General features: G+C 45.8%; 1 protein-coding gene across 1 annotated transcript in view; it reads left to right on the forward strand.

Moving 5' to 3' along the window:
- The window catches only part of LOC144480537 (dual oxidase 1-like), a 142,312-nt gene extending 130,357 nt beyond the window's left edge, over positions 1-11,955 (forward strand). Inside the window, exons 32-34 of the mRNA XM_078200103.1 lie at positions 2,795-2,950; positions 8,457-8,585; positions 11,550-11,955. Coding sequence (XP_078056229.1) covers positions 2,795-2,950; positions 8,457-8,585; positions 11,550-11,672 — 408 coding nt within the window. The 3' untranslated portion in view covers positions 11,673-11,955. The remainder of the gene's footprint in view (positions 1-2,794; positions 2,951-8,456; positions 8,586-11,549) is intronic.
- Positions 11,956-18,768: the final 6,813 nt, after the last annotated feature.

Here is an 18,768-nt window from a genome sequence, read left to right on the forward strand (position 1 = left end):
TCCCGTAACCCCATGTATCCCTGCTAATCCCCCTGACATTAATGGACAATTTAGCATGGCCAATCAACCTAACCCACACATCTTTGGACTGTGGGAGGAAACCGGCTTACTTTGCCGGTGATGTGAATGATGCTGTAGTTATGATTGGCTCATGTAGCACAGGGAGTGGACCAATGTGTGTCTTCTGATGGTGTGTATGAGTACCACCCCAACAGTGCAGACAATTGAGTCCCAGAGGAAGAGAATAGTGTTGATCTACCCATGAAGGGCCCATATCGCAAAGCAGTTTTTGTTCAATCAATCAGTTGTAATGGATACAGCAAAGTACAATATATTCTCAAGTTCCTTGTATGTATATCATGTTGACGATGCTTTAATTAAATGAGGAAGCAATAAGTGTTATAATGAGAAAGTGTATTCAATGCTGCTTCCTTGACAACCCACATGGTGTTCTATCATGTTAACCAATGGGGAAATGCTTCCAACAACTTTGACTATCATTCTTTCCATTGAAAGGTACACACAGATCATTCCTCCCGCACCTTTCGTAACGACATCTGAGGAACAATAATCACTGGTTAGCTAGTGACGGTTTTAGTTTAAGTTAAGTTTATTTATGAGTATCACAAGTAGGCTTACATTATCACTGCAATGAAGTTACTGTGAAAATCCCCGAGTCGCCACACCTCCGGCGCTTGTTTGGGTACACTGAGGGAGAATTTAGCACGGCCAGTGCACCAAACCTGCATGTCTTTCGGACAATGGGAGGAAACCGGATCACCCGGAGGAAATCCACTTAGACACGAGGAGAAGGTATAGACTGCACAAACAGTGACCCAAGCCAGGAATCGAACCTGGATCCCTGGCGCTGTGAGCCTGAACACAAACCGTGATTGGGGGAGGGTGGGGGAGGGTGGGGGGGGGGGGGGGGGGGGCAGGGGGCGGGGGGGGGGGGGGTGGTGCAGCTCCATTATATGACGATCGCAGCAGGAGAAACGACCTCAATTATTACAAATTTAAATTCCCCACCCAGGTGTCTCATGCTCCCATCTCTCTGCACCAGGATAGGGCAGGGGGATGGGCCTGGTTAAGAAGCTTTATCAGAGGGTAGGTGCAGACTCAACCTTTTAAGATTTTTTAAAGTTTATTTTGTGGTCACAAGTCAGCTTACATTAACACTGCAATGAAGTTATTGTGAAATTCCCCTAGTCACTGCAGTCCGGCACCTGTCTGGTACACTGAGGGAGAATTTAGCATGGCCAATACATCTAACCAGCACATCTTTCAGACTGTGGGAGGAATGAAACCCACGCAGAAATGGGGAGAACGTGCATACTCCGCACAATCAGTGACCCAACCCGGGTACCGAACCCTGGTCCCTGGCGCTGTGAGGCAGCAGTGCTAACCACTGTGCCGTCATGCCACCCACTACTGTGTGACTGTGCCACTCATTCAATAAGATTCTGAGAATTCACAGTGTGTCCAAAGAAACTAAAAGCTGTAAACACATTGTGGAAAAAAAAATCCCTCTGATTTCCCGTCACTTGGTTACAAAACAGTGTTGCTACGGGAACTTTGCATGGCTTACTCATTTAGTAATGTGAGGAGGCCTTCTAGAATTATTCATTGCATCTGGAATTCCACTTACGGTCCCAACCATTACCAATGATCCTATTTGTAATAATGTTACATGGTTAGATGAATTGGTCATGCTAAATTGTTTAAAGTTTATTTATTAGTGTCTCAAGAATCCCCTCGCCACACTCCGATGCCTGTTCGGGTACACTGAGGGAGAATTTTAGCGCGGCCAATGCACCCTAACCAGCACGTCTTTCGGACTGTGGGAGGAAACCGGAACACCCGGAGGAAACCCACGCAGACACGGGGAGAACGTGCAGCACAGACAGTGGCCAAATCAAACCCGGGTGCCTGGCTCTGTGAGGCAACAGTGCTAACCACTGTGCCACCCCTACTAAACTGCCCCTTAGTGTCCCAAGATGTGTAGGTTAGATGGATTAGCCATGTTAACAGGGATAGAGTGGGGGAAAGGGTCTGTGCAAGATGCTCTGTCAGAGAGTCAGTGCAGACTCAATGGACCAAATGGCCACCTTCTGCACTGTAGGGATTCTATGATTCTAAGACTAAAGGCTTGGGATTCCCTCTGGCTGGGCTAGCCACTCTTGCCACACAGCCCTGCACATTTTTCCTTTCCCGGTTCCCCACTGAAAGCTTGATCGCTTTCTATGATGTTCTGCCCTTCCATTCTAATGAATAATGATTGAGGCAGGCCCATGCAGTTTCCCAATATGATCAGGTAACAGGGGAGGCATCCTGGTGGCTATACCCAAAGGGGGAATCAATAGCCCTTAGCAATATTCGTGGAGCATATTCTTGCATCTGTATTAAATATTCAGGACTTTAGGATCTGGGTAGACCACGTAGGATGGCGTTGAGGAGACATTTCTTCACCCAAAGAGTGGAATTCATTATCACAGGAAGTAGTTGATGCCAAAACGTTGAGTGTATTCAAGAGGCGGCTGGATATAACACTTGGGGCGAACGGGATCAAAGGTTATGGGGAGAAAGCAGGATTAGGCTATTGAGTTGGACGATCAGCCATGATCGTGATGAATGGCGGAGCAGGCTCGAAGGGCCGAATGGCCTCCTCCTGCTCCTATCTTCTATATTTCTATGTTTACCTTCTTGGAGGCTCTCGGCTAATTCTAGGTCTGCCCACATTCGCGCGGGTCGATTTGCTTTGCTCTGATCACTTTTTGTAACTCCCCGTTGGCAGATCTACTTCATCTGGGTGACTCGGACACAGAGGCAGTTTGAGTGGCTGGAGGACATCATCCGTGAAGTTGAGGAGACTGATAAAATGTCCCTGGTGTCTGTCCATATCTACATCACTCAGTTGGCGGAGAAGTTCGATCTGAGGACTACCATGCTTGTAAGCAACACTTGATGTTTGATTTCTATATGCATCAGCTTGGGACCGTGAATTCTACAATCCTCAATGCTTATCTACCCTCCGTGCACCCCTCTTCCCAACTCTATCCCCTGTCTCTGCTCACCTGCTGTTGAAAACCTCACCCTTGCCTTTGTTAGGTCCGGGCTAGAGTATTGTAATGTCCTATCCTCCCATCTTCTAATCTCTATCATAGAGAATTCCGACAGTGCAGAAGGAGGCCATTCACCCCATCGAGCCTGCACCGACAAACATAGAAACTAGAAGCAGGAATAGGCCATTCAGCCCTTCGAGCCTGCTCCGCCATTCATTATGGTCATTATGACCACAATCCCACCCAGGCCCTATCCCTATCATCTCACATATTTACCCTGCTAATCCTCCTGACACTAAGCTTTGTCAGGGGCAGGTCGTGCCTTACGAGCCTGGTTGAGTTCTTTGAAAATGTGACCAAGCACATTGACGAAGGAAGAGCGGTGGATGTGGTCTATATGGACTTCAGCAAAGCGTTCGATAAGGTCCCCCATGCAAGACTTCTTGAGAAAGTGAGAGGGCATGGGATCCAAGGGGCTGTTGCCTTGTGGATCCAGAACTGGCTTGCCTGCAGAAGGCAGAGAGTGGCTGTGGAGGGGTCTTTCTCTGCATGGAGGTCAGTGACCAGTGGAGTGCCCCAGGGATCTGTTCTGGGACCCTTGCTGTTTGTCATTTTCATAAATGACCTGGATGAGGAAGTGGAGGGATGGGTTGGTAAGTTTGCTGACGACACCAAGGTAGGTGGTGTTGTGGATAGTTTGGAGGGATGTCAGAAGTTGCAGCGAGACATAGATAGAATGCAAGACTGGGCGGAGAAGTGGCAGATGGACTTCAACCCGGATAAGTGTGTAGTGATCCATTTTGGCAGATCCAATGGGATGGAGCAGCAGTATAAAATGAAGGGTACCATTCTTAGCAGTGTAGAGGATCAGAAGGACCTTGGGGTCCGGGTCCATAGGACTCTTAAATCGGCCTCGCAGGTGGAGGATGCGGTCAAGAAGGCGTATGGCGTACTAGCCTTCATTAATCGAGGGATTGAGTTTAGGAGTCGGGAGATAATGCTGCAGCTTTATAGGACCCTGGTTAGACCCCACTTGGAGTACTGCGCGCAGTTCTGGTCACCTCATTACAGGAAAGATGTTGAAGCCATTGAAAGGGTGCAGAGGAGATTTACAAGGATGTTGCCTGGATTGGGGGGCATGCCTTATGAGGATAGGTTGAGGGAGCTTGGTCTCTTCTCCCTGGAGAGACGAAGGATGAGAGGTGACCTGATAGAGGTTTACAAGATGTTGAGGGGTCTGGATAGGGTGGACTCTCAGAGGCTATTTCCAAGGGCTGAAATGGTTGCTACGAGAGGACACAGGTTTAAGGTGCTAGTGGGTTCGTACAGGGGGGATGTCAGGGGTAAGTTTTTCACTCAGAGGGTGGTGGGTGAGTGGAATCGGCTGACGTCGGTGGTGGTGGAGGCAAACTCGTTGGGGTCTTTTAAGAGACTTCTGGATGAGTACATGGGATTTAATGGGATTGAGGGCTATAGATAGGCCTAGAGGTGGGGATGTGATCGGCGCAACTTGTGGGCCGAAGGGCCTGTTTGTGCTGTGGCTTTCTATGTTCTATGTTAAGGGGCAATTTATCAACCCAACCCATACATCTTTGGTAAAAGCAAAATACTGCGGATGCTGGAATCTGAAACAAAAACAGAAAATGCTGGAAAATCTCAGCAGGCCTGACAGAGAGAATAGAGCCAACGTTTCGAGTCTGGATCACCATCTCTGATGAGAGTCAGCTCTGACAAAGAAAGGGTCATCCAGGCTCAAAACATTGGCTCTAGTCTCTCTCCACAGATGCTGTCAGACCTGCTGAGATTTTCCAGCATTTTTTGTTTTTGCCGCACATCTTTGGAGTGTGGGAGGAAACCGGAACACCCAGAGAAAGCCCACGCAGACACGGGGAGAACGTGCAAACTCCGCACAAACAGTCACCCAAGGCCGGAAGCGAACCCAGGTCCCTGGTGTTGTGAGGCAACAGTGCTAACCACTGTGCCGCCCTCTACAAACCTGGTCATCCAAAACTCAATGCTTGTGTCCGAACTTGCACCAAGGCTTGCTTGCCCCTGTACTCACTGTGGTAAACCACTGTTTTATGTTATCTGTGGTGGTTAACCACCATAGTTAGTATTTCTCATTACCTGTATATGTGGCACATCCCTGTCGGTTCCGCCCAAGTCTCCTCCCCCTGGTCTGGGTATAAAGGCGGTGGCTCCTCCCCCTTGCCCTCAGTTCAGACCAGATCACCGACAGGGATGGCTCCAAGTTCTTGCTAATAAAAGCCTATTTGTCTTGCTCACAACTAGTCTTGACTCGATTGATAGTGCATCACTCACCAACCTACATAGTTCCTGACCAAACAATGCTTCAATTTTAAAATTATCATCCTTGTTTTTGAATCTCTCCATAGCCTCACCCCTTCCCTATCTCTGTAACCTTTCCCAGCCCCACAGACATCAAGATCATTGAGCTCCCCTCCAATTCTGGCTTCATGCACTTCGCTGACTTTTAAGTCACTCCATCGCGCTGGCCACACACCTTCAGCTGCCAAGGCTCTAAACTCTGCAATTCCCTCCCTAAAATTCTCCGCCTTTACCTCTCTCCCTCCCTCCGAAATGCTCCCCAATGTACTGGATGAACACCAGCATCTCCATCCATTATGTCGGCTGTTAAAACAGCAACGCAAGCGATACACCAGAATCTAGATTTTAAGTGGGTTAATGTTAGTTTTTGCTTGGACGTGTTTTCAAACACAGCAATCCCAACCTTGTCATTACTAAGAGTAAGTTATCAATCATCAAAATCTGTACATATTATAGGACTAGCTGACTCCAGGCTTAATTGACATTTGCAGCAAAGGTCATGGTTTGCTATTTTGGTTTTGATACCGAGCTCTTAAATTGGCCAGAAACACAAATGCTGATTGTAATGACCTTAACAAGGCCCATGAGTATGAGCTCCCTGATTGAGGCCATAATTGCCTGCCCAACCACGGAGCCTCACCTGTGTATAAATATGGAAACGTTAGGTCCACTGGCACTCCCAATTCTGACTTTGTATCTGAAGCACTCTAAGAGTGGAATAGATTTGATTTATTCATGTCACATGTATTATGATATAGTGAAATGTATTGTTTCTTGCACGCTATACAGGCAAAACATACCGTTCATAGAGTATAAAATCATAGAATCCTACAGTGCAGAAGGAGGCCATTCGGCCCATCGAGTTTGTACCGGCTGCAATCTCACCCAGGCCCTATCCCCACAACCCCATGCATTTACCCTAGCTAGTCCCCCTGACACTAAGGGGCAATTTATCATGGCCAATCCACCTAACCTGCACATCTTTGGACGGTGGGGAGAAACCGGAGCACCTGGAGGAAACCCACGCAGACACGGGGGGAATGTGCATAAGACCATAAGATATAAGAGCAGAATAGCTCCGCTATTCAATTATAGTTGATCTGATTCTCATCCCCACCCTCCTGCCTTCTCCCTGTAACCCTTGATCCCCTAATTGATCAAGATTCTATCTATCTCTGTCTTAAATACACTCAATGACCTGGCCTCCAGAGCCTTCTGTGGCAATGAGTTCCATCGATTCACCACCTTAAGAAATTTCTCCTCATCTCCAAAGAACAGTCCAAAGGAACAGTCCAAAGATGTACGGGTTAGGTTGATTGGCCATGCTAAAAAATTGCCCCTTAGTGTCCTGAGATGCGTAGGTTAGAGGGATTAGTGGGTAAAATATGTAGGGATAGGGCCTGGGTGGGCCGAATGGCCTCTTTCTGTACTGTAGGGTTTCTATGATTCTATCTCAGTTTTAAAGGCACCGTCCCTTCACTCTGAGGTTGTGTCCTCGAGTTCTAGTCTCTCCCACTAGTGGAAACATCCTCTCCACATCCACTCTATCCAGGCCTGTCAGTAATCTGTAATCTTTCAATTAGATCCCTCCTCACCTTTCTAAACTCTTGATGATAACTGCAAACTCCACACAGTGACCCAAACCAGGAATTGAACCTGGATCCCTGGCACTGTGAGGCAGCAGTGCTAACCACTGGGCCTCTGTGACACCCCTCGTACACAGGGGAGAAGGAAAGGAGAGGATGCAGAATATAATGTTACAGTCATAGCTAGGGTGTAGAGAAAGATCAGGTTAATATTTGGTAAGTCCATTCAAAATTCTGATGGCAGCAGGGAAGAAGCTGTTCTTGAGTCGGTTGGTACATGATGTCAGATTTTTGTATCTTTTTCCTGACGGAAGAAGGTAGAAAATAGTATGTCCGGGGTGCATGGGGTCCTTGATTCTGCTGGCTGCTTTTCCGAGGCAGCGGGAAGTGTAGATGGAATCAATAGATGGGAGGCTGGTTTGTGTGATGGACTGGGCTACATTCACAACCCTTTGTAGTTTTTTGTGATCTTAGGCAGAGCAGGGGCCATACCAAGCTGTGATACAACCAGAAAGGAGGTTTTCTATGGTGCATCTGTAAAAATTGGTGAGAGTGGTAGCGGCCATGCAAAGTTTCTTGAGCCTTCTGAGAAAATAGAGGCATTGGTGGGTTTTCTTAAATATAGTGTCGGCATGGGGGGAACCAGGACAGGTTGTTGGTGATCTGGGCACCTAGAAACCAGAGTTTGTAAATAAAGGGAATCTGGTGAAGGGACACTGGCCTCTGAGGAGTTATTTCACTGACCTGTACCAACCGTTGTTGGACATTAGGGAAAGGCAGAATGACAGACATCCAATGCTTTTTCAGATAAATGTGAGCACATGTGTTTTGGACATGCACAGTTTGCCCAGCATTGAAGAATCGGTTCTTGATTATCAATGGGCATAGTCAACCATGAGGCCAACCTCATGGGCCACATTGAAGTTATTACAATCAGCATTTGTGTTTCTGGCCAATTTAGGAGCTCGGTATCAGAACCAAAATAGCAAACTATGACTCCATGTACCTTTGCTGCAAACATCACTTTAGCCTGGAGTCAGCCAGTCCTATAATATGTACAGAATTTGATGGTTGATAACTTACTCTTAGTAATGACAAGGTTGGGATTGCTGTGTTTGAAAGCACGTCCAAGCAAAAACTAACATTAACCCACTCAAAATCTAAATTCTGGTGCATCGCTTGCGTTACTGTTTTGACAGCCGGCATAATGAATGGAGATGCTGGTGTTCGTAGAGTACATTGGGGAGCATCTTGGAATGGGGGAGAGAGATAAAGGTGGAGAATTTTAGGGAGGGAATTGCAGAGCTCAGAGCTTTGGCAGCTGAAGATGTGGCTGCCAGCGGGGGTGAAGTGATTTAAAAGTCAGCGAACTGCATGAGGTTGACGAAGTAAAACAGTTACTCTTTGGTCTCTTCACCCTGCCCGTTATAAACAATCCGTTGTACGTTTCTCGCTTTAGTACATTTGCGAACGCCACTTCCAGAAGGTGTCAAACCGGAGCTTGTTCACTGGCCTTCGCTCTATCACCCACTTTGGACGTCCCCAGTTTGTCCCCTTCTTCAACTCGCTGATGGAAGTACACCCGGAGGTGAGTGCCATTCATCGTCGCTCCAAGTAGCTCAAATTGTTGAACCTTCACTGTGAGGAACGTTATCGGGGGCAGGTTTTCCCATCCTGCCCGCCACGGGAATCGTAGCGGGAAGGGGGCGGACCATGCAAAGGTCAATTAACCTTGGGCCAGATTTTCTGGTTTTGAGGCGAGCGTGGCTGGAAAATCCTGCCCATCATCTCCCATCGACTTGGATCCTGCCCATCATCTCCCATCGACTTGGGATGGTGTGATGTTGAAATGGAAGTTTTGAGATAGATTTATAAATTTATTCCAGTCAGAGACATTTCCCCCTCCCCCCCGCCCCCCCCAACCCCACACACAAATTGAGAATCTGGGTGTCTCAGAGTATACTCACTCATGGCTTGAGTGTCACCAAAGGCTCCATACTCTTGCCTTTGAGTCACAAGATACAGCTTCAAGTCTCACTCCAGTGCTTGAGCACATAAATCAGTGCTGTACAAAGGGAGTTCCCCCTCACCCCACCCCAATGTACCCCCCCCCCCCACCATCACTGTAACCCTGTATATTTATCATGGTCAATCCACCTAACCTACACATCTGTGGATACTAAGAGGCAATTTAGCATGGCCAATCCACCTAATCTACACACTTTTGGACACTAAGGGACAATTTAACATGGCCAATCAACCTAACCTACACATCTTTGGACACTAAGGAGCAATTTAACATTGCCAATCCACCTAACTTACACATCTTTGGACATTAATGAACAATTGAGCATGGCCAATCCACCTAACCGACACATTTTTGGACAGCAAGGGGCAATTTAGCATGGCCAATCCACCTAACCTGCACATCTTTGGACCATGGGAGGAAGCCGGAGCACTTGGAGGAAACCCACACAGAAAATTTGTAAACTCCACACAGACAGTCACTGGATTCAATTCCTGAGGCAGCAATGCTAACCACTGTGCCACCATGTCACCCATATGCATATTCATCTCTTAATCAACATTACAAAGAAAAAAAATTCCATTTGATCTGTATCTGCTTTTAGGTGGTTGGCCCTTCTGACCCCGTCCCACCTCCAGTCTGATGGCCTGGGATAGTGCTGGGAATCTGGCACATCAGAACTTCTATCCCTGCCCATTTTATTTGTGATGTGGAGATGCCGGCGTTGGACTGGGGTAAACACAGTAAGAAGTTTAACAACACCAGGTTAAAGTCCAACAGGTTTATTTGGTTGCAAAAGCCACACAAGCTTTCGGAGCTCTTAGCCCCTTCTTCAGGTGAGTGGGACAGAATTCCCACTCACCTGAAGAAGGGGCTAAGAGCTCCGAAAGCTTGTGTGGCTTTTGCTACCAAATAAACCTGTTGGACTTTAACCTGGTGTTGTTAAACTTCTTACTGCATTTTATTTGTCCCAGGAAGGGGTGAAAATTCAGCCCTTGATGTCAACACAGCGATAATGCAGGAAGGAGAGAAGGCAATGTAGGCTGGGAAAATAGTCGCACAATAGAACAGAACTTGAGTATTGCTGTGAAAAGAGGCAGCTGTCAAAACTTTTCATCTTGCACTCATCAGGACAGAGACAAAAATGCCACATTTCTAAGACAGAGACAATTGATCCTACACTACTGTTTCAGCAATCGACTACTGTTGTTGTTTGTGTGAGGGCCCTGGGGGGCCAGAATCCCAAAATACATCATGAAGATAGACTAGAACCCCAACTTCTTTTCAATTTTGGCATAAATGTGAGAATAGGATGTTTCACTCTCGGAGTGATTGCTGACAGGTTAAGGATCTTTTATAGTAAAACAAACTTTATTTAACAGCACAGTTTAACTATAACTCTAATAAATGAATTAGAATTCACATTCTCCCCGTGTCTGCGTGGGTTTCTACAGAGAGATTTGGACAGGCTGAGTGAGTGGGCGAGGATCTGGCAGATGGAGTATAACGTTGACAAATGCGAGGTTATTCACTTTGGAGGAAATAATAGCAAATTGGATTATTATCTAAATGGAAAAAAATTACAACATGCTACTGTGCAAAGGGACCTGGGGGTCCTTGTGCATGAGACGCAAAAACCCAGTCTGCAGGTGCAACAGGTGATCAAGAAGGCAAATGGGATGTTGGCCTATATCGCAAGGGGGATAGAATATAACAGCAGAGATGTCTTGCTGCATCTGTACAGGGCATTGGTGAGGCCGCAGCTGGAATACTGTGTGCAGTATTGGTCCCCTTATTTGCGGAAGGATATATTGGCCTTGGAGGGAGTGCAGAGAAGGTTCACCAGGTTGATACCAGAGATGAGGGATGTTGATTATGAAGAGAGACTGAGCAGATTGGGTTTGTACTCGTTGGAATTTAGAAGGCTGAGGGGGGATCTTATGGAGACCTATAAGATAATGAAGGGGCTGGATAGGGTAGAGGTGGAGAGATTCTTTCCACTTAGAAAGGAAGCTAGAACTAGAGGGCACAGCCTCAAAATAAAGGGGGGTCAGTTTAGGACAGAGTTGAGGAGGAACTTCTTCTCTCAGAGGGTGGTGAATCTCTGGAATTCTCTGCCCACTGAAGTGGTGGAGGCTACCTCGTTGAATATGTTTAAATCACTGATAGATGGATTCCTGATCGGTAAGGGAATTAGGGGTTATAGGGATCAGGCGGGTAAGTGGAACTGATCCACTTCAGATCAGCCATGATCTTATTGAATGGCGGGGCAGGCTCGAGGGGCTAGATGGCCTACTCCTGCTCCTATTTCTTATGTTTCCTCCGGGCGCTCCGGTTTCCTCCCACAGTCCGAAAGATGTGCTGGTTATAGGCGCATTGGCCATGCTAAATTCTCCCTCAGTATAACCCGAACAGGCGCCATGAGTGTGGCGACTAGGGGATTTTCGCAGTAACTTCATTGCAGTGTTAATGTCAGCCTACTTGTGACGCTAATAAATAAACTTAACTTTTTGTCCGTTTGAACAGGTTACGAAGATTGGAGTGTTCAGCTGCGGACCACCCGGAATGACTACAAATGTAGAAAAAGCTTGCAAACAAATGAACAAACGACATACAATCCAATTTAACCATCACTATGAGAACTTCTAGCCTCACGGCAGATTATGAAACTTTAACAAACATTTCACAATGTTCAATTTTGTAACTTTTTCTTGCAATGAAGGAATTTTTTTGTAAATGCTTGTCTCTTTCACAGCAGACATAACCGGGGGTGTTTGTTAATTATCTGTGTCACTGATCTCGTAGCGTGATCTGTAAATCTGATTTAACTCACCTGAATGTGGTTTTTCTATTGTCAGCATCTGTAACAAAACAGAAAGAACCAAATAATAATCCAAAATTTGCTGATAAAATATTGCTGTTCTTAATGTGCAAAGGAAGAGATTTCCCTTGAATTACAAATCATTGCCTCACAAGGTCTGGATTAAAATGCAACTTCTTTGCTTCCCAAGTACTATTTAATTTAGGTAAAATTAAAGTCCCAGACGATCATAGGCTGTGACTTATCCTGAGGATCACCACACCTCAGGCAAGGTTAAAAAAGCAGGATGTTCATGAATAACCTCAGCCGGTACAGGAATTGAACCCACTCCGTTGCCATTGTTTAGCATCACTAACCAGCTGTCCAGCCAACTGAGCTAAGCACATCAAGGTAGATAAATCCCCGGGACCTGATGAAGTGTATCCCAGGACATTGTGGGAGGCTAGAGAGGAAATTGCGGGTCCCCTAGCCGAGATATTTGAATCATCGACAGTGACGGGTGAGGTGCCTGAAGAATGGAGAGTGGCAAATGTTGTGCCTTTGTTTAAAAAGGGCTGCAGGGAAAAGCCTGGGAACTACAGGCCAGTGAGCCTCACATCTGTGGTGGGTAAATTGTTGGAAGGTATTTTAAGAGACAGGATCGACAGGCATTTAGAGACGCAAGGACTGATTGGGACAGTCAGTTTGGCTTTGTGAGTGGAAAATCATATCTCACAAATTTGATTGAGTTTTTTGAAGGGGTAACCAAGAAGGTAGATGAGGGCAGTGCAGTTGATGTTGTCTGCATGGATTTTAGCAAGGCTGTTGACAAGGTACTGCATGGTAGGCTGTTGCATAAGGTTAAATCTCATGGGATCCAGGGTGAGCTATCTAAATGGATACAAAATTGGCTTGATGACAGAAGCCAGAGGGTGGTTGTAGAGGGTTGTTTTTCAAATTGGAGGCCTGTGACCAGCGATGTACCTCAGGGATCAGTGCTGGGTCCATTGTTATTTGTCATTTATATTAATGATTTGGATGAAAATATAGGAGGCATGGTTAGTAAGTTTGCAGTCGATACCAAGATTGGTGGCATAGTGGACAGTAAAGAAGGTTATCTCAGATTGCAATGGTATCTTGACCAATTGGGCCAGTGGGCTGACGAATGGCAGATGGAGATTAATTTAGATAAATGCAAGGTGATGCATTTTGGTAGATCGAATCAGGGCAGGACTTACTCAGTTAATGGTAGGGTGCTGGGGGGAGTTACAGAACAAAGAGATCTAGGGTACATGTTCATAGCTCCTTGAAAGTGGAGTCACAGGTGGACAGAGTGGTGAAGAAGGCATTCAGTCTGCTTGGTTTCATTGATCAGAATATTGAATACAGGAGTTGGAACGTCTTGTTGAAGTTGTACAAGACATTGGTAAGGCCACACTTGGAATACTATGTACAGTTCTGGTCACCTTATTATAGAAAGGATATTATTAAACTAGAAAGAGTGCAGAAAAGATTTACTAGAATGCTACCGGGACTTGATGATTTGAGTTACAAGGAGAGGCTGGATAGACTGGGACTTTTTCTCTGGAGCATAGAAGGCTGAGGGGTGATCTTATTGAGGTCTATAAAATAATGAGGGGCGTAGGTCAGCTAGATAGTCAATATATTTTCCCAAATGTAGGGGAGTCTAAAACTAGGGGGCATAGGTTTAAGGTGAGAGGGGAGAGATACAAAAGTGCTCAGAGGGTCAATTTTTTCACACAGATGATGGTGAGTGTCTGGAAGAAGCTGCCAGAGGTGGTGTTAGAGGTGGGTACAATTTTATCTTTTAAAAAGCATTTAGATAGTTACATGGGTAAGATGGGTATGGAGGGATATAGGCCAAATGCAGGCAATTGGGACTAGCTTTGGGGTTTAAAAAAAAGGGCGGCATGGACAAGTTGGGCCAAAGGGCCTGTTTCCATGCTGTAAACCTCTATGACTCTATCACTCAAACCAGCCTCCCATCCATTGACTCTGTCTACACTTCCTGCTGCCTCGGCAAAGCAGCCAACATAATTAAGGACCCCACGCACCCTGGACACACTCTCTTCCACCTTCTTCCGTCGGGAAAAAGATACAAAAGTCTGAGATCGCGGAACAACTGACTCAAGAACAGCTTCTTCCCTGCTGCCATCAGACGTTTGAATGGACCTTCCTCGCATTAAGTTGATCTTTCTCTACACCCTAGCTATGACTGTAACACTACATTCTGCACTCTCTCCTTTCCTTCCCTATGTATGGTATGCTTTGTCTGTATAGCGCACAGGAAACTTTTCACTGTATGCTAATACATGTGACAATAATAAATCAAATCAGAAGAGGCCATTCGCACCATTGAGTCGGCACTGACTCTCTGACAGAATATCTTACCCTGGCCCTCTCCACTGTCCTATCCTGTAAACCCACACATATACCATGGCTAATCCACCTACCCTAAACATCTTTGGACACTGAGGGGCAATTTAGCATGGCCAATCCACCTAACCTATCTTTGCACACTAAGGGGCAATTTAGCATGGCCAATCCACCTACCCTAAACATCTTTGGAGACTGAGGGGCAATTTAGCATGGCCAATCCACCTAACCTATCTTTGCACACTAAGGGGTAATTTAGCATGGCTAATTCACCTATCCTACACATCTTTGGAGTGTGGGAGGAAACCTGGAGGAAACCCATTTGGACACTGGGAGAACGTGCAGACTCCACACAGACAGTGACCCGTGGTGGCCGGAATCGAACTGTGAGGCAGCAGTGCTAACCACTGCGCCACCGTGGGTATGATCTGTATCCGTCGAGCAAGATTCTGGGTTTTGTAGCACACCTGTGTTTTCCTCTCTCAAAAGGTCCGCAATCGATAACCTTTAACTTGCAACTGGAGAAAACAGGTTACAACTGAGGAAAGTAACTTGAAGTTTTATAATGATGGTCTCACTCTGAACACCAAACAGGTAGCAATTGAGTTCCATTCCAGGAGGGGAGGTTGTAGCAGGAAATTGAAACAATGTGATCCATGCGTCAGTCTTCTATTCAAATGCAGGATAAATAAACAGTAATATGTTGCAATCAAAGAGCTACACCAAAGAGAATTGAATTTGTATCCACCCTTAATTTAAAGTTGCTTCAGTTAAAATGATCTGATAATTCATTTCTTATAAGTAAAAAGATTACTGTGTGTTATTAAGGTTAAGGTTTTAGTTTAAGTTTATTTATTAGTGTCACAAGTAGGCTTACATTAACACTGCAATGAAGTTACCGTGAAAGTCCCCTGGTCACCACACTCCAGCGTCTGTTCGGGTACACTGAGGGAGAGTTTAGCATGGTCAATGCGCCTAACCAGTACATCCTTCGGACTGTGGGAGGAAACCGGAGCACCCGGAGGAAGCCCACGCAGACACGAGGAGAATGTGCAGACTCCACACAGACAGTGACCCGAGGCTGGAATTGAACCCGGGTCCCTGGCGCTGTGAGGCAGCACCGCAGTGACCTTGTTTCATTCAAACTATTGGTTATTCATAATTTAATGAATAATTCATAACTTAAGTGCAAACAATGACTCTCAATAGATGACACGGTGGTTAGCACTGCTGCCTCACAGCTCCGGGGACCCGGGCTCGATTCCCGGCTTGGGTCACTGTCTGTGCCGAGTCTGTATGTTCTCCCCGTGTCTGTGAGAATTTGTTCCGAGTACTCTGGTTACCTCCCACAGTCAGAAAGGCGTGCTGGTTAGGAGCATTTTGCCATATTAAATTCTCCCTTAGTGTACCAGAACAGGCGCCGGAGTGTGGCGACTAGGGGATTTTCACAGTAACTTCATTGCAGTGTTAATGTAAGCCTACTTGTGACACTAATAAATAAACTAAAAGATCACCACTCACTCTGCTAAACTCGCTGAGTACAGACCCTACCTGCTCAACCTTTCCTCATAAGACAGCCCCTTCATGTAAGCCTACTCCTACTTGTGACACCAATAAATAAACTTTCGAAAGACAAGGCAACAGTTGGATGGGAACATGACCATCTTAAAGTCCCCCCACATTTCCCTCAAGTTATGCTCATCCCTGACTTGCTGAACTCCCTCCCTAACAGCACTGTGGGTGTACCTACACCACATGGACTGCAGCGGTTCAAGAAGGCAGCTCAGCACCAGCTTCTCAAGGGCAATTAAGGATGATCATTGACTGTGAAGTGCTTGGAGATGCCCTGAGATCATGAAAGGGGCTACAGAAACGCAATTGTTGTTTTCAGTTCTAAAAATTAAACTGGAATGCTGAACAATATTAGAACAATACTTCTAAACAGTTCCAGGAAGTTGAGAGAAATTTCCTGAAACATGTTAACATTTAGCGTTAGATATTGAAGAACATCCTTTAACATTATTCAAACATGCAATTGGCAGCAGCTGTTTAGCAGCACTCTCTAGTGGCCATAATCAACAACTGCAGGACATGTTATATAATTACACAGCAGTATGAGGGAATCAACCATAAATCTCTATAGTGCAGAAGGAGGTCATTTGGCCCATCAAATAAGCACCGATTTTCTGACAGACTATATTACCCAGGACCTCTTTCCCACCCTATCCCCATAACCCCACACATTTACTTTTGTACCCCTCCATTCCCACTCCGTTCATATGGCTGTCTAGATAAGTCTTAAACGTTCCCAGTGTGTCCGCCTCCACCATTTAGTGATTGAGCAGGCTCAGTTTACTGAGCCCTGTATAAAGCAGGCCCCTGAGTGGGTATTATTGTACTCCTTGGGTAAAGGAACGCCAGTACTTTCAGGAGAAGAGCATAGATTGGAGAATTAAATGAGCTCACTTATAGCTCGTTCATGCCATCTCATGGCAAAGATTTGTTACTGCATCAATATAAATTCTCATACCGTATTAAGCAGCAAGTTTGAATAGGTGTGCGGGTTAGGTGGATTGGCCATGCTAAATTGCCCCTCAGGGGGACTAGCTAAGGTAAATGCACGGGGTTATGGGGATCGGGTCTGGATGGGATTGTTATCGGTGCAGACTCGATGGGCTGAATGGCCTCCTTCTGCACTGTAGGGATTCTACATTTCTAAGAATTTCTGTTAGTTTCTTTTCGCATCTGCTCACCTTTATATGATGCTCACCAATTTTTACAGATGCACCATAGAAAGCATTCTTTCTGGTTGTATCACAGCTTGGTATGGCTCCTACTCTGACCAAGACCGCAAGAAACTACAAACTGGTTGTGAACGTAGCCCAGTCCATCACACAGACCAGCTTCCCATCCATTGACTCCATCTGCACTTCCCGCTGCCTCGGAAAAGCAGTCAACATAATTAAGCACCCCACGCACCCCAGACATTCTCTCTTCCACATTCTTCCATCGGGAAAAAGATACAAAAGTCTGAGGTCACGTACTAACCGACTCAAGAACAGCTTCTTCCCTGGTGCTGTCAGAATTTTGACTGGTCCTACCCTATAGTAAGCTGATCTTTCTTTCGCCCTATGGGTAACTGTAACACTATATCCCGCACCCTCTCCTTTCCTTCTCTCCTTTGTACTCTATGAACGGTATGCATTGTCTGTGTACTGCATAATTCATGTGACAATAATAAATCAATTTAACTCAATTATTCCTAGTGAGAGAGATAGATATTAGTGTTAATGGGCTTACTATAACATCAGAGGTAAAATTCTTAAGGGTGTACAGGAGCAGAGCAATCCATGCATAATTCTTTAAACCTGGCAGGGTAGGTGGAGAGGGTATTTCGTAAAGCATATAGTATTTTGGACATTATTAATAGGGCTATAGAGCACAAGATCAAAGAGGTTATGCCCATCTTATACAAGACATTAGTTTGATCTTAGCTGGAATATTGTGAACAGTTCTGGACGCCAAACGGTAGGAATGATGGGAACTCATTGGAGAGTGTGGAGAAGAGGTCCAGGGATGAAAAACTTCAGTTATGAGCATCGATTGGAGAAGTTGGAGAGAGGAGAGCTAAGAGGACGGTGGCACAGATGCTGCTGCCTCACAGCACCAGGGACCTGGGTTCAATTCTGGCCTCGGGTCACTGTCTGCGTAAAGTTTGCACGTTCTCCCCGTGTCTGCGTGGGTTTCCTCCCACAGTCCAAAGATGTGCGTGTTAGGTTGATTGGCCATGCTAAATTGACCCTAATGTCAAGGGGATTAGCAGGGTAAATATGTGGGGTTATGGGAATAGGGTGGGATTGTGGTCGGTGCAGACTCGATGGCCCGAATGGCAGGCATTCTATGAAAGGCTAAGAGGAGATTTGATAGAGATGTTTATAATCATAAGGGGACTTGTAAGAGGAATTTTCTGGGGTGTCCCTCTGGGGGGGTCTTGTACTCAGTTGATCTCAACCAATACAGAGACCATGAAAGACAGCATGTAGTTAAAGAGTGAACAGAAGTTTATTGCTAATGCATGCATCAGGAGAAAAGATAGTCAGCAAGCATTGGCTACTCCGACGTCACAGTCCAAGTGTGAGATTAACATACTCTTCTGAACACTTTGATTGCCCGCCCAACTTGTCACCCAAACTGGAGGGTCCAATTACCATATCACACATTATTAGCTTAGCCAATAACGCTCTACCTGTCAGCAAGATTAGGAGCTCATTAGTCCATGGCACCTGAAAGTTCTTCCCTCATTACTAGGAAACCTAACTATGTAAATCCGGTAGATTCAAGGATATTGTTATCACCTATAAATTTTAATTGGTAAGGCGAGTCAGTTCCTCTGCCTCTGTCCCAGTCCCATTATCATCATAAGAAACTGTATCAACCTCGTTAATCATGAGCTAATGCACTCCCGTACATTCCAAAGCCCTGATTAACTTGCAGCTGCCTCACTCAAGCTGATAAGGAGAATTACTCTTTCTATACCCCATTGTCTCA

Source organism: Mustelus asterias, chromosome 29, assembly GCF_964213995.1.
Source record: "Mustelus asterias chromosome 29, sMusAst1.hap1.1, whole genome shotgun sequence".
Lineage (NCBI taxonomy): Eukaryota > Metazoa > Chordata > Chondrichthyes > Carcharhiniformes > Triakidae > Mustelus > Mustelus asterias.